Genomic DNA, 15,019 nt, shown 5'->3' with positions numbered 1-15,019 from the left:
TCCCTCCGTCCGGAAATACTTGTCGGAGAAATGTATGTATCTGGATAGATTTTAGTTTTAGATACATCCAGTTTTAGCCATTTCGACAACAAGTATTTCCGGACGGAGGGAGTATTTGGTATACTACCAGCACATAATCAAATCTTGTTTAATATCCACCACACTACTACTGACTAAAGCTCACATTTTTGTCCTCCTCCGGTTCTCTCCCATGCATATACATCGTACCCTTCCCTTCCCCTTCCCTCGCATCTCCCCCACACTCCAAGAAAGCAAGCAGGCCGAGGTCAGCGCCCGCGGGAGACACGCGCGGCGGCGGCATGGACGCGGCCATGGCGCTGGCCACGGTCTTCTTCTGCCTCCTGCTGCTCGCCTCAGCCGCCATCTCGCTCCTCCTCCTCCGCCTCTGCGTGGCCGCGCTCCGCCGCGCCCCCGCGCGCGCCCCCTACGCCGCCGTCGACCCGGAGGCGGCCGCGCGGGCGGCGCCACCGCCGGTGCCGCAGCAGGAGCTGCCCCTTCCGGTTCCGGCGGCGTGGGCGAGGCCCAAGGCGCCGGAGCCCCGGCGGCTGGCGTGGCGGGAGGTGGAGGCGCTGACGGGCGGGTTCGACGAGGCGGCCGTGGTGGGCCGCGGCGGCTCGGGTGGCGCCGTGTACCTGTCGAGGATCCCCGTCGCGGCCGGCGGGCCGCCGGCCGCCGTGAAGGTGCACCGCTGGTGCGGCGGCGGCGAGCGCCGGCTCGGCGCGTTCCGGCGCGAGCTCGACCTGCTCCGCCGCGTCGGCCGCCACCCGCGCCTCGTCGCCCTCCTCGCTTACTCCGACGACCACGGTAAATACTCCCTCCTCCGACGATCCTGCACTGCACCGACGAAAAATGAAAATGAAATCAAATGCCCATCACTGCTCCTGCTGCCGCTGTAGCTTTGACTCCATGTGGCCGAGGAAACAACACAGGGAGCTTCCTCCTCCTTCAAATGAATATTTTTTTACCTTCTTACACTGCCGGTAGAAAGTGCTCCTACTTTATTATATAAGTAACTCAAATTCCTCTTCCTGTAAAGAACTCAAATTTCTCTACCTTTTATATATACTTAAACACAGTAATGGTATATTTTATCATTGTCAGGTGTGTAGAAAATACGTAGGCTGGATTGAAAATGTGGAGTAAATTGACTTGTGTTCACTAGTGATGTACCACTGCCTACCTAATGAGAAAAACTGCTTTTTGAGCGTGATAGGTTAACGACAATGTTAGTTTTCGTCAGTCCTAAACAACATCTGCGCGCGCTTGCTTAATCACCACGCCCCTCTCTGTTCTCCTCTTTTCACCGCAACAAATTATGTAAATATGGTAAATAGTAATATTATTCACTGGTTAAATGGCTGAATTTGTTGTCCTTCTCGCAGAGGAGGGAGGCGCGCTGGTGCTGGAGTACATGCCGGGCGGCACGCTGGCGGACCGTCTCCACCACGCCGCCACGCCGCCGCTCACCTGGCGCCACCGCATGCGCGTGCTCCACGACGTGGCCGCCGCGCTGGAGCACCTCCACGACGCCATCTCCGTCGTGCACGGCGACGTGTCGGCCTCCAACGTGCTCCTCGACGGCGGCGGCCGCGCGCGGCTCTGCGACCTGGGGTCGGCCTGCGAGGGCACCTTCTCGGCGGCCGTGGCGCCGGCCCGGGGCGCGGCGGCCGTCGGCTCGCCGGGCTACGCCGACCCCTTCTTCCTCCGCACCGGCATCGTGTCCAAGAAGTCCGACGTGTACGGCTTCGGCGTGCTGCTCCTCGAGGCCCTCACCGGCTCGCCGGCCGCCGGCACGCCGGGCCCGGACGGCAGCAGCCAGTACCTCGCGGCGAGGGTGATGCCGCGCTTGAGGGCAGCCGGGGCGGCGGGGCTCGTGGACGGCAGGCTGGGCGGCGACTATGATGCTGTGGAGGCCGGCGACGTCGCGCGGGTCGCCGTGGAGTGCGTGGCGCCGCAGCCGGGGCTCCGGCCGACCATGGCGCAGGTGCGGGCCGCCGTCGCGGAGAAGGCGGCGAGGTCCCTCGCGGCGACGGACGGCGGCGAGAGCGACCTCAAGTTGCTCGACTTGTTCCGCATGGCCAGCTAGCTGACTGGAGCGCTGGACCCCATTTTTCAGAAGCTCCATTAGCTTCATCATCTTCTTCTCCTCCTTCTCCTTCTTGTGTGTGTGTGTTTTAGACATTTAGTGGTAGAAGATGGATTGGTTTAGTGTCTAGTGCTAGAACTGAGTGGGATGTAAATATGATTCGACTTCACTTACTTCCATAAACGGGTGCAATAAAAATTCTGTCCATGCAACAATGCATAGTTTAAACTTTTACCCAACATGGTACTACTATTATCAAGATGTCAGCTAATGAGAAATTCTTGTTCCAAAAATGATAGGTGTTCAATGATCATCCAATCATGGCTGCAAAGGTGAGACGGTCTCACGGTTAGCAGGTGAGACCCGTCCTGATGGATGACACGTGGCATTCATAAATCACAAATCATCTAATCTCTCTCCCCCCCTGATTTTAAGTAGGGGGTGGGGGATGCTTTGAGATTTGTGAATGCCACGTGTCATTCATCCGAATGGGTCTCGCGTGAGATCTGGTCTCATAGAGTTCTTTTCCGTATTGGACGGCATAGATATATCATGGGATTCCATAAAAGGAATTGGATATATATAATCGTTGAAGGATCTGAAGAATGGACCAAGATCCCCAATGCATAAAAGTTGCAATCAAGATGTAGGCTAATGAGAAATTTTGGTTCCAAAAAAGACCAGTGCTCAATGATCATGCAATCATGGCTGCAAGAGCAGGTATTGGACGACATAGATATATCATGGGATTCTATAGAAGGAATTGGGTATATAATTGTTGAAGGATCTAGAGAATGGACAAAGATACCCAATGTATAAAAATTGCAATCATGGCGATAGAAGGGATTTCTATGGTTTTCGCCGAGTCCCAAGTGGTGTCCTCATGATTGGCAGGTTGCAAAATGTTTCTGGCTTCTAGACTACCACTAGCAGCAGAATTTGCTGGACCACAAGATGGAAACACAGGGCCAGAATGGAAGGTCAAGATGTTAACAAAAGAGCAAATAGCAGCACATGTACTGAATAATTAGTCCCTGGGTTAGGAGAGTACTGAATAATTGAAGGGCCAGGTACTGCACCACTACTTGATGCCAGTTAGAAAGAGCATCAAGTGCTGGAGCTTCTGAGACACTTGGTTCAAGCATGCCTAGTGTCAAAAAGTGCTGGACAAGCAACAGTCAATAATACACAATGATTACACCAACTTGAAAGTGTGATTATTGTCCGTCGAATTGCCGTATCGTGCATGGAACAGCGTATGGGACCATATTGCTACGGGGCTGAAATTACTGATATAGGAGAAAAGGAAAAACCACGAGCACACACGGAACAAAAAATGGTGTACCGATTTAAGGATTTACAGAAGAGATGGTTTTGTCAGCATTGTTGCTTCCAGGCATGGAGTGACACCATACTGGATTACTATCAATTTTGATGCAGGCGATTCGCACCGCCCTGGCCCGGGTCCTGCCTGGGCCTTGTCCTCTTCATCTTTGCTTTGAACCTCAGTTTCAGGGCCAGAGTCTCCACCGTGTTGACGAAGTTACCAACCGCCATCACCACCAGCAAGATCCCACACACTATGACCTGGAAAGGTGGGCGACGACAAGATCACAAGAGTCACTTCAGGGGGACCGAATAATAGGCCAGACAACAACACATTTGGCAGATAACTAGTGCGTAGCCTAATCCTCATGGTCATGGAAACTCCGTATTGCAACTGTGAATACCACTGACTTAATACTTGCCTGCCATTCAGAGGTGAGCCCGTGCCACGCGGTCTGAAGAAGCAACACTCCAACATATGCTTCAAACCCCTGTAAACATGAGTGACCAAGATGAGATCCAATGGTGCAGACCTAGAAAGAATATAATGGCCTACTAGCCATCTTGTTGCTTCTATTCTCACTTCGACTGAACAGTAAGGTGAAGACACACGTAACTGAAGTATCAAGAACCAAACAACATGACCACCAAGAATTGGTCATCTACCGACCACTAATTAGTTTCCCCAAGGCCCTGCCTAGTTGCCATAGTATGGGAAAACTAAGAGCTAACATGTTTTATGGGCTCGCCTGATACCTACCTGTAATACAAAGAGAACAGGATATAGTAGCAATAGCTGCCCTTCCACACCAGCTGTTTCTCCAGCGACGACATCCATTCTTTTAGCCTGCAAGTAGTCAATGACAACAGAGTAAATCAAAATGAGACAAAGAAAATACTACTCTTACTGGTACGAAAAAGTCACAGTGGGTAACGTATAATTATGAGAACATCTATTTAACAGTCCATCAAGTTTACAAAAAAGTGTTTGCACATAAGATTTATTTTAGGAAGGTCACAACTCTTATATTTATTTATTTGTGCAAATGCTGTCTCCAACTCCTAGCTAAACAACAAGCGATCTGAATTGCTTTTCACAAGCACCAACTATAGATCTCCATGAATATACTTTGATTATATGCAGGATCATCTACAGTTGATACTGATCAGAATCTTATTTAATAATATATTAGTTACTTTTTTAATACTCAAGTTGCAAAGTTCTAATATTAAATGAGCAAAGGGCACATATCGATCTATTTGTTAAATCAAAGAAAGGCCTCACCTTTCCCAGAGCAATTCGGGTGCGTAATCTTTGACGCTGGTACCTATTCTGGAGATGCATTGCAATTCCTTGCATGATTGCCCAACGCAAGAAAAGCTGTACCCCTCTCTGCAAAAGGCCAGATTATGAGTTTATAGTCTTTAAAACTTGGGACTAATGACAAAGCAACACACCCACTTCTACAAAAAGATCAAATACCTGCTTACTCGAGCAATCAGGCTGTCCCTTTATCTCCCATGTAAGGCTAACAAGAGCCATTAGCATTGCTAAATAGTGGTGGTATATCCACCTGAAAATATAGTAGCGCATTATGATAAGATGGTCCTAATTTGGAGAAGAAATTGATTTTGCAAGATTTAGAGAACAAACTAAGCATGGCCTTGCTGCAACAAAACAAACAGATGTGTCGATGCCAGATTTGAGTGCCCAATAAAGACATTTAGTAAAAAAATGAGCACACGTGACTGGACAAGTTCCAAATTTTACTCAAGCAACACATTCTCCAGCAAAGAAATTTTGGTCCTTACCAAGGACGGATATCACTTCCATTTACAAGCAACACATTCTCCCTCAAAGCAAAACTTGTGTAGAGGAATAATAACCAAGCCTGCAAATAATGTTTTGATCAATTATGTCAGATAATGAAGGAAATATAGTCAGGGTATGTGAAAGTACTCAACAAATACCTGGTACACCTGAACTGCCAATGCTGGAAGGCACCCATCCCACACCCACCATCTCAGTAAGAGGAGAGTGGATGGAAACAACAGGAACATATAGGCAGCCCTATCCTGCCAATAGAAAAGGTTAAACCATCTAGATCGTCAGGCATGGTTTAAAATTTTTGGAAGATAAAAAATGTTAGCAAGCTTACAATATTTCACTAACAAAATACAATTTGAACTGAACATAGATAGTAAACTTACAGAACCTTGAAACATAATTACCAGCATACAGTACAACATTATGTTTGTCTGTATTAACTAAGCCAACTTTATCAAATGCAAAACAGGCAGGAGATTTTCAATTTGCATGACTGTGAGCTTGAACATACAGACGTATAATCTTGATAGTTCAAATTTAGCTTACATACTTGTCAGCGGTGTCAGGGGAACAGTGACATAGGCCATATCGTTTCTATAAATGCCTAACATAAGCCAAAATTTATGCAGCACAAATAGGAACAGCCATTAGAAGTTTATGTTTCGCCATGAAAATCATTAAAAGTTCAGAATGCATTACTAGAGGTCGTGAAGAATATAAACAGATAAATTTAATTTATTCACTTCATGATGCCATACCAGAAAAAGTACGCACACAATATCGACAGGAAAAACATCTGAAGATTATTACCCTATAATTGTTGTACTCGTCCTTCACTTTGAGCTTTTCCTCCTTCCTTGCCACCCGCACATTCACAGGGCCAACAAACTTCTTGAGGAACTTTCCTAAAGGTCCAGACATAGCGGGCTTCAACCACAACTCATAAAGAAACAACTAAATTTCAGCCCAAACAAAATGGGGGTCGGGGAGGAAACAAATTGCAACTGACCGTTTCCCTTGCTTGGGAGAAACGCAGCCACGTCGCCGTCTAAGATTGCTGCCCTGGCACGCTCCAGTTCCTCCTCGACCTGCACATATGGCAACAGAATACAAACAAGAACATGAGACAAAAAGTATATATACTACTAAGATAAGCAGTAGTAACATAACGAGAACTGGAGATGGTGATTCTTATTTAAGCAACTGAAACAATACAAATGACAACATAAAAAATGGTATATATACAATCATTTTGTACATGCCGAAACAATACATGGAAGTACTCGCAAAACAATAAGCACATGGGAGCACTTTGGAAGATGCGTGTGGCTAGCCATAATGAGTAATAATCTCTATCTTCAGATGAACAATTCTGGGCTTAACAATCTTGGCTTCAGATGAGTAATCTCTAGCATATGGAGTAATAATCTCTAGCTTCGTGCTGCAAGGTTGGTGTTAGCCCAACTATATAATATACTGTGTCAGCTCGACAACTGGTGAAGAGGAAATCCTAGTGCTCAGGCGAGATGAAGCAGCGATTGAATCGGCAAACACACCGGGTCGAGACAAAAATCATTGGCCAGCATCCAGCAATTCGATGCGCGCGCCACAAATCCGTGCGCTCCTGGGCCAATAAGAGGCGCCACACCTTCGTACAGCAACGAACTCGGCCGGGATCACGGAGCAGATTCCGATGCAGCACACGCGGAGCCCGCATCTCTAGGCACGCGCGCGGGCGCGAGGCAGCAGCAACGCGGAGAAGGGACGCCCTGAGGACGCACGGCGCTGCCTCGAGAGCTGGCCGGAGCGAGGGCCGCGGCGCGAGGGCGGCGACGGGGATCGAATTTCGAATCAGGCAGAGAGAGGGAGAGAGACAGAGGAGGGGGGCGGGCGAAGGGGGGGACGCGGACCTTGTCGAGCGTGGCGGGGTCGAGGGGGGCGAGGGAGCCCTGGAGGCGTCGGACGTCGGCGTCCAGCGCGACGGCGCGGCGGCGCAGCGCGTCCTCGTCGGCGGCGCGGCGCACGGCGAGGGCCGCCGCCGCGTCCCGCAGCTCCCGCGCCGCCTCGGCCGCCGCCGCCGCCTGCTCCTCCAGGCCCTGGGCCCCGTCGCCCCCGCCGTCCATTGCCGCCGACGAGGAGCAGGAGAGATGGGCGGTGGCGGTGCGGAGGAGGTTGGAGAGAGAGAGAAGCTTCCCCTTTCGCGTGGGTGACCGTGCCCGCGTGACGTGTCCGCCTCCTCCTATCTGGTCGCGCGGGGCCCACCTGGAAGGCGACAGCTGTCGGGGTCGGCGTACGTACGGGTAACCATCGTTTTTGGGTTGGCATTATCTGGCGAGCGAACGTTCGCCACAAGAGATGGCATTTGTGAACGTTCGTGTGGCAGTTTCTGCGTATTTGAGAAAACTTGGTGGCCTTTTTGCAAAACTGTCATGGCATTTCTTTAGTTTTGAGTGTGGAAAAGTCAACCAATCCGCAGCGTAGGATCAAGATCGTGGGGCGGTCTAGGAGTTTGCTAGTAGTTTCTGCCAGACGAACATTCGCCAGTTACTATTTTCCGTCATTTTTGGCTGATAAAATAAGCTTAAAGTTGGCACGATTAGCCGAAAAGTATTGTGCTTTATACCGGACGCCCTCTCCATCCCATTACGTCACAGTCCAGACACCATCTGACAGAATGTCGCCAGCCAATCAAACCTTCAGACCCGACCCATATGTGGAGCGAATTTAGGGCGGCTGACCCATATGTGGAGCGAACTTGGGGTAGCTTGGGCGCGGTTGGACGTGTACAACACGTCGAATCCGGCAGGTCGGACCCACCCCAAATCCCTTCAAATGTGACCAACCCTCGCTCAATCTGCCCTCTTCCTCTCACTTTTATCCTTGTTTAACCATCCTTTGCCTAGCTTTGCCGCCATCCCCACCCTAGCTTCGCCACCGTCCCCAACCCACAACGCCACCACCGCCCCTTGTCCCTCCTGGGCTTCATTGCTTCTCGGACACATTCGCCGCCCCCCTCGCCCCTGTACGTCCTACTCCGTCGGATATACATCTCACCCGCCATGTGTTTAATAAAACTTCGGAGCTGTTTTTTAGGTTCTTTTTCTCATTTGTAGGAAAAGGATGGACTCATTGGATGATGATTTTCCTTACGAGGAGCTTGATAAATTCATTTTCAAAGAGTTCATCAATTCGTTGGATTCAGACATGATGACAAAAAAGATGCTGATTTAGTGCTGCTGATGATCATCCTTGGAGAAGTAGAGAAGAAAGAGGAGCATGTTCCCAAATTCAAGGGTTTGATGCCGGGGCAATATAACGTCGTAGGATAAAGAGACAACGAGATCACTACGACAACTACTTCAAACCCGGGCGACTATTCCATGAGTTTTTTGGGGAATCCTTTCGGATAAGGAGTCATGTGATCTTGTGCATAATGTATGTGTGAACGCATATGATACTTGCTTCACGCTGAGAAAGTATTGTTGTGGAAAATTGTTGTTCTCTTCTATGCAGAAATGCACGCTTGCTCTAATGATGCTTGCATATGGTACATCTAGAGATGTTGTCGACGGGGTCGTCTGGACGGGGAGAGCACATGCATTGAGGGAATGGAAAAAATTTCGTACACCATGGTGAAGGTGCTTTGACTTGAGTACTTGAGAGAACTAACTACGGAGGACATAGAAAGTTATTGGCAATTGCAGCAGCAGGAGGTTTCCCGGGTATGCTCAATTCAGCCGTTTGCATGCTTTGGCAATGGAAGAACCACCCATCAGATTTGTGCGGGCAGTTCCAAGGTCACACTAAAGAGGCAGCCATCATACTTAAAGCAGTAGCATCAAAGGACTTGTGGATTTTACATGCTTTTTTTGGCATGCCCGATTCTCACAATGACATTAATGTGCTTCAACGATCTTTATTATCCAAGAGCCTTTGTGCTGGGGCTCCAGCGTGCAACTACACCATCAAGTGTCAACGGACACAACTACACCATGGGGTACGATCTGTCTAATGGCATCTATCGGTGGGAGGTGTTTGTGAAGACTATACCTGATCCTAAGGTAGCAAACAACGTCTCTTTGCAACAATGCAAGAATATGTTAGGAACGATGTTTGAGAGGGCATTTGGAATGCTCCTAGCTCGTTGGTTATCGTTCGTGGAGCTACAAATATGTGTTATCAAAAGACATTTGTGGCAAATCATAACATGTTGTGTAATCTTAATTACACAACATGATTGTGGCGGATGTGGGCGAAGGAGCAGTCCGCACACATGATTTTGAAAAGACCGGAGTACATGTCCGCCTCACGAAACAAGATGCAACACATGTTGTGAACTTCCTAGAGATACATCGACAACTTTGAGATACCCAGACGCATATGCAACTACTCAGTGATCTCGTGGAGCATATGTGGATCCATACTGGAAACAATGTTTTAAATAGCAGGCTATTGCCAAATAGCGGCGGACCTCAAAATCAGCTATAGCAGGCTATAGCGGGCTATAGCAGGCTATAGCGGGCTATAGCAGGATATAGCGGGCTATTTGTACATAGAATCATTTAGCGCCACCCTGATGAAAAGACTATATAGCGGGCTATAGCGAAGCTATACCCGGCTATTTAAAAGATTGATCGGAAATCATTGAATTTACAGTTTGAACTATGCACTCTGAATAAATTTTATGTTTTAACTATACATTATTCCAATCTAAACTATTTTTGTGTGTGTGTGTGTGTTTATATCAATTGTTCCACATTTTTTGTATTGTTCAGTTATCCAGGTAAATTTATTTGGATGGAATTGAGGTTTTGAAAATGAGGGGTATGGATGTCTAGTAGGACGGAGGTGTGGTTGGCTCCCGTCCGTGGACATATATGGGGTCATATTCGGCAATTCCGGTTGAAGATTCTCTAAGTTCAATATAAAAGAAATAATCACTGGAGATAACATTAAGTGACAACCCATTACCCATTGTATGATTATTATTTTTCTTCTCTGGACAAATGGGACGCATAAGAAAATATTATGATCAGCTCTGATAAGATGCGCACATACACATAAGTATCATGAACAGAAAGCAACTAGTACATGCGAGTGAGTGCCCCTTCATTCGCTGACAACAATTTTTCTAAAAATTTCCGTCGAGACACGTCCCTGTACAATCGTCGGGGACCCGGGATGGCCACCCTGCTCGCTCAACTGTGGATCCGCCAATAACCACACCAAAGGTTGCTTCCTATAATGGAAGGATCTTGTTCTACAATACCTTCGTAGTAACTAGACATTGCCACTTGGGATTGTTAAATGTTTTTTATTCAAATATCTTCCTGCTCATGGTCAAAGTAGGATTGATATTCCTCTTATCTTTCTGAATTTCAGTTCAGTATAGATTGTGATGAAGAAAACAAGTACACCCCTCGGGGTAGTGCTACTTTTTTTTACTAAATCGCTGCATAAGTTTCCAGAAAGTTTCCGACAAATCATTTTGTTAGACTATTCACAATAGTGTCTCAATGAGGGCAAGTAATTTGGAAATAGATTTATACTAGAAGTGAAAGCGCGCTTTGCTGCGCCGCGTTGAATTTCAGCAACCAATTGAGTGGAGTACACAACCGTCAGGGAATTCGGAAATTTTGGACACTGTAGTATATGTGAACTCTATGAAAAGGGTGCAACTAAATTTCAGATCTGGTCTTTATTTAAAAGAAAAATACTTAAAAACCATCCATCCAGTTGTAACACTTGGCATTACAGCGATTTTCACAGTAAGCTATTACATGCATGTGTCCAATCACCGGAGATTCCATTTGCAGTAAAATTTCGATTATGCAGAACACAAAAGGACCTGATCCTATGGATTTCATTGATATTCACTGTGATTGGCCCTAAAACACAATGAGGAGCAGCAGGCGGATTCGAAGGCTTCAGTTGAGCGAGCAACAAGTAGTCCACCATGAGTGCATTAAAGCAGTATAATTATGTACACACAAACATTGGCAAGAAATGTTCCTGGAAGTATTAGCATTGGGGCATTAGCATAAGAGATAACCGAGTGAACAATTGTGTGTGTTTTGATATGTGAACATTTATTCATTTCCATATGCGTAAAATAAGGTATAAGACATAAAAAAACATCTGACTGAGAGCTCACATTTGTTACCATGGCTTGGAGGCATTTCAGAAGAAGTTCGATCTTTTGTCAGTTAACCCAACTAATAACTATGCAAAATAGCTTCAGATTGTCACAAAAGAACATGAGTTCAGCATTTTCAGAGAAGTTACAACGATCATAGAGTTCCAAGTTCAAGGATAGCATGGATTCTTCTATGAATTTGCAATATAGTTGCAACAAAATTCTGATCGATTGATTAAATATTTTTCCTTTTCCCAATCAGTCTGATGATTCACATAGGTTGTGCAACACTTGCGAAAATATATAATAAATACTTTGAGCAAATATTATAATTAGTTTTGTAACCTAATATTACATGCTTCTGTATATTATTTCAAAAACTAACTGCACAAAAGAGAGAAGTAAATAGCATTCTAAAAATCCACACACACAACTAACTAAATGCTATAAGAAGCACACACATATTGACATTGTCAAGTGAATTAAGTAATACAAGACTAAAATGCGGAATTACTGCAATTTCTAATTCTCCATGGGATAAACAGATCTTTAGTAACAAAATACAAAGCTCAACGGGTCTTGCTACTACTACGGGTAAGGATTCAATTACGCACTGCGATCAGAAACTTTGTATTTATGCTCACATAGTGAAACCTGGTTCCCATTGTCAGTCATCCCAGAATAACCAACATAAAAGAAGAGAGAATTCCTTATTTGGTCCTTTCTTAAAATTTACTTCCCTATTTAGCCCAAAATAAAAAAGTTCCTTGTTTGACTCCTAAAGTTAATTTTGTTCCTTATTTGACATTTCGTCCATTTTAGACACTAAAGGGTTTAAGTGTGAAGTGAAAAGATCATTTCGCCCCTAGTCCATTGTGTAACTATCCTAAATGTAGTAAAAAGAGCAATCAGTTCACCCATATTTTAGGGATGTTTAATGGATGCTGCGCATATATGTGTATGCTCTAATATTTTGTTCATTAGGTAAGTCTTTGCGTGTAAAAGCATACAAAATATCCGTTGAACTTTTACTAGCATATATATCAGTACAATATTTTTTTATGAGTAAATACAGTACCATATACACTCGCAGAAAAGTACAGTGCCATATACAATATTTTGGTTAGTCTCGCCGGCCGATTAGCCCACGGCGCTGAGGCGGCCTCGGCCTTGGGCGTCTGCGCACATGGCGCCATGACGTGCGGGTTGAAGAGCTCCGGCGGGGAGCGTGGCGGCGCGTGTGCGTGCGTCTCCTACGAGCCTGGCGGTCTGCGTGTGTGTCTTCCCTCACGGTTGCACAGGACAGGATGCTTTATCGATCGCTGATAGCTAACGTACCTGGACCTTGGCTTGTTGAGTCACCGTTGGGTGCAAATACGGAGTATACATGAGTGCATGCATGCAGGCCAATTACAAACTTGGCTAGTTTTGCATGCACGTATTTATGTCTTTTGGCAATTATTTCTCTTAGATCAAAGTGTAAAACTTTGATCTTTTTACAGCACTCTATTCTATACGATGAACTCTACAAATAAAGACCAATATTGAATATATTCTCTCACTCATAAATTTTCTAGCAACACATGGGACCTGCACGTCATACAGTAGTACTTTGATAGATCAAAGTTATATTTTCTCACATATATACACTCGTATTTATTTGTTTGCCGGTCCACCACGGCTTACATAAATAATTGGGTTTAGTGCGTAAAAAGATCATCAAACACTTAATCAAAATATGGTACTGTATTGATCATAGATATGCTTGTACAAATTATACGGTGTTTTGTACAGCTTTTACATGTACAAATCAAATTACATGTACAACTTCGCAGTATTGTGAAGCAAGAAGCGCCCGGTCTCCTGTTTGTCATGGAGACAAAGATCGCAGCGGTGAGAGTGGAGAACTTACGGACATCGTTGGGTTTTGAGGGATGTTTTGTTGTTAACAGTGTGGGTCTCAGTGGTGGGATTGGTATGTTCTGGTCTCATGACTTTGACGTAGAGTTAAAGAGTTACAGTGCCGGCCATATTGATGTCATGGTGCGGAGGAAAGGTGATGATGGAAGAAAATGGCGAGTGACTGGTTTCTATGGAGCTCCAAGGGCTGAAGATAGACATCATAGTTGGAGATTCATGAGAACTTTGTTTGCAATCCAACATGAGGCTTGGATGTGTATTGGTGATTTTAACGAAATTTCGGTAGGATCGGAACACTTTTCACGGTCCTCACGCCCGGAATGGCAAATGCGAGCATTCCGTAAAGTTATGGATGAGCGTTCTCTAGTTGATCTTGGCTACTCTGGAACGACATATACCTGGGATAATATACAGCCAGGAGGATCAAATGTTAAAGCAAGGCTTGACAGGGCATTTGGGAATGAGGCTTTTATGAACATGTTTGAACATATCAAAGTCCGTCATATTGTTGCTACGGAATCAGACCACTGTTTTGTGTGTGCAGAGGTCCGGAAGCGCGCTAGTTCAGGGGGTCCGAGGGGACCTAAGCAATTTATGTATGAAGATGTCTGGCAAACGCACGTCGACTATGACAAATTAATTATTGATAACTGGCAGCGAGGTGTAGGTCGTCAGGGTCTTCAAGGTGTTACTCAAGCCCTTACTGCATTGCAAGGCAATCTAGTAGTGTGGGGGGCAAAGGAGTTTGGTTCTCTCACACGCAAAGTTCGTCGGTTGCGCGATAAACTTGCACGGTTGAGGATGTCAGCAGTAGGGAGGGGACCAACAAAAGAGGAGAACACAATTACCAAAGAACTGAGGTTGGCTCTCAAACAAGAGGAAATCTGGGTCCGTCAGAGGTCTCGTGTGTCATGGCTTCGGGAGGGGTACAGAAACACGGGCTATTTTCTTGCCCAAGCTGCCCAGCGAAAGCGCATGAATAAGATTGAAGGACTGGAGCGGTCTGATGGCTCTGTGTGTGCAAATGGGGATGAGGATCGGGTAGAAGTTCAGGCCTTCTATCAAGCATTATACACGTCCAAGGGCTTTCACCAGATGGACGAGCTACTACAAGTAGTACCTCCTCGGGTCACGGGTGCGATGAATATTGAGCTACAGAAGCCATACACCGAAGAGGAGGTCCGGCGAGCTCTTTTTCAGATGGCCCCGTTGAAGGCACCAGGAGTGGATGGTTTTACAGCTGGATTCTATCAAAGACACTGGAAAATTTTGAACGATGATATTGTCCCGGCTGTATTGGACTTTCTAAATGGGGGTGAACTGCCATTGGGTCTAAATGACACTTCCATTACTTTGATTCCCAAGGTGAGGTTCCCTCAAAAGATCTCACAGTATCGTCCGATATCTCTATGTCCAGTTCTATACAAAATTGCCTCTAAAGCCATTGCAAATCGGGCTAGGGAGTGTCTGGATGAAATCATAGGGGAAGAACAAAGTGCTTTTGTCCCTGGACGTTTGATCACTGACAATGTTTTAATTGCGCATGAATGTGTGCATGCCATGAAGAAGAGGAAGAAGGGGGCCAAAGCGGTATGTGCAGTCAAACTTGACATGATGAAGGCATATGACAAAGTGGAATGGCATTATCTTGAGGCGATTATGTTAAGGATTGGTTTTGGGGCAGAATTTGTCCGTTTGGTAA

The 15,019-nt window shown here is 46.2% G+C and overlaps 2 protein-coding genes across 2 annotated transcripts; one reads left to right on the top strand and one right to left on the bottom strand.

Moving 5' to 3' along the window:
* Positions 1–251: 251 nt before the first annotated feature.
* Positions 252–2,362, top strand: LOC119315100 (salt tolerance receptor-like cytoplasmic kinase 1). The gene is made up of 2 exons (XM_037589775.1): positions 252–825; positions 1,404–2,362. The coding sequence occupies exons 1-2, from the start codon at positions 321–323 to the stop codon at positions 2,105–2,107; spliced, it is 1,209 nt and encodes a 402-aa protein (XP_037445672.1). The 5' UTR covers positions 252–320; the 3' UTR covers positions 2,108–2,362.
* An 895-nt stretch (positions 2,363–3,257) lies between these two features.
* On the bottom strand, positions 3,258–7,406 carry LOC119319349 (transmembrane protein 120 homolog). The gene is made up of 10 exons (XM_037593842.1): positions 7,172–7,406; positions 6,271–6,349; positions 6,072–6,166; positions 5,405–5,509; positions 5,246–5,325; positions 4,917–5,007; positions 4,719–4,826; positions 4,194–4,280; positions 3,856–3,924; positions 3,258–3,694 (listed from the first exon to the last, which is right to left on the bottom strand). Exons 1-10 carry the CDS (start codon positions 7,382–7,384, stop codon positions 3,533–3,535), a joined length of 1,089 nt encoding a protein of 362 aa, XP_037449739.1. The 5' UTR covers positions 7,385–7,406; the 3' UTR covers positions 3,258–3,532.
* Between the last annotated feature and the right edge of the window lie 7,613 nt (positions 7,407–15,019).

The sequence above is a fragment of the Triticum dicoccoides genome, chromosome 6A, assembly GCF_002162155.2.
Source record: "Triticum dicoccoides isolate Atlit2015 ecotype Zavitan chromosome 6A, WEW_v2.0, whole genome shotgun sequence".
NCBI classification, from domain to species: domain Eukaryota; kingdom Viridiplantae; phylum Streptophyta; class Magnoliopsida; order Poales; family Poaceae; genus Triticum; species Triticum dicoccoides.
Note: the sequence above shows the minus strand (reverse complement) of the source record. Positions and strands in the feature narration are given on the sequence as shown.

Bases quoted from the DNA above. Each gene is read 5' to 3' on its own strand.
- LOC119319349 (XM_037593842.1), bottom strand. From the start codon at position 7,384: ATGGACGGCGGGGGCGACGGGGCCCAGGGCCTGGAGGAGCAGGCGGCG. The intron at 5,326-5,404 runs GTATTTGTTGAG...CATTATTTGCAG, and splicing joins TGGCAGTTCAGGTGTACCAG to GCTTGGTTATTATTCCTCTA. The intron at 5,008-5,245 runs GTAAGGACCAAA...CTATATTTTCAG, and splicing joins GGAAGTGATATCCGTCCTTG to GTGGATATACCACCACTATT.
- LOC119315100 (XM_037589775.1), top strand. From the start codon at position 321: ATGGACGCGGCCATGGCGCTGGCCACGGTCTTCTTCTGCCTCCTGCTG. The intron at 826-1,403 runs GTAAATACTCCC...TCCTTCTCGCAG, and splicing joins CGCTTACTCCGACGACCACG to AGGAGGGAGGCGCGCTGGTG.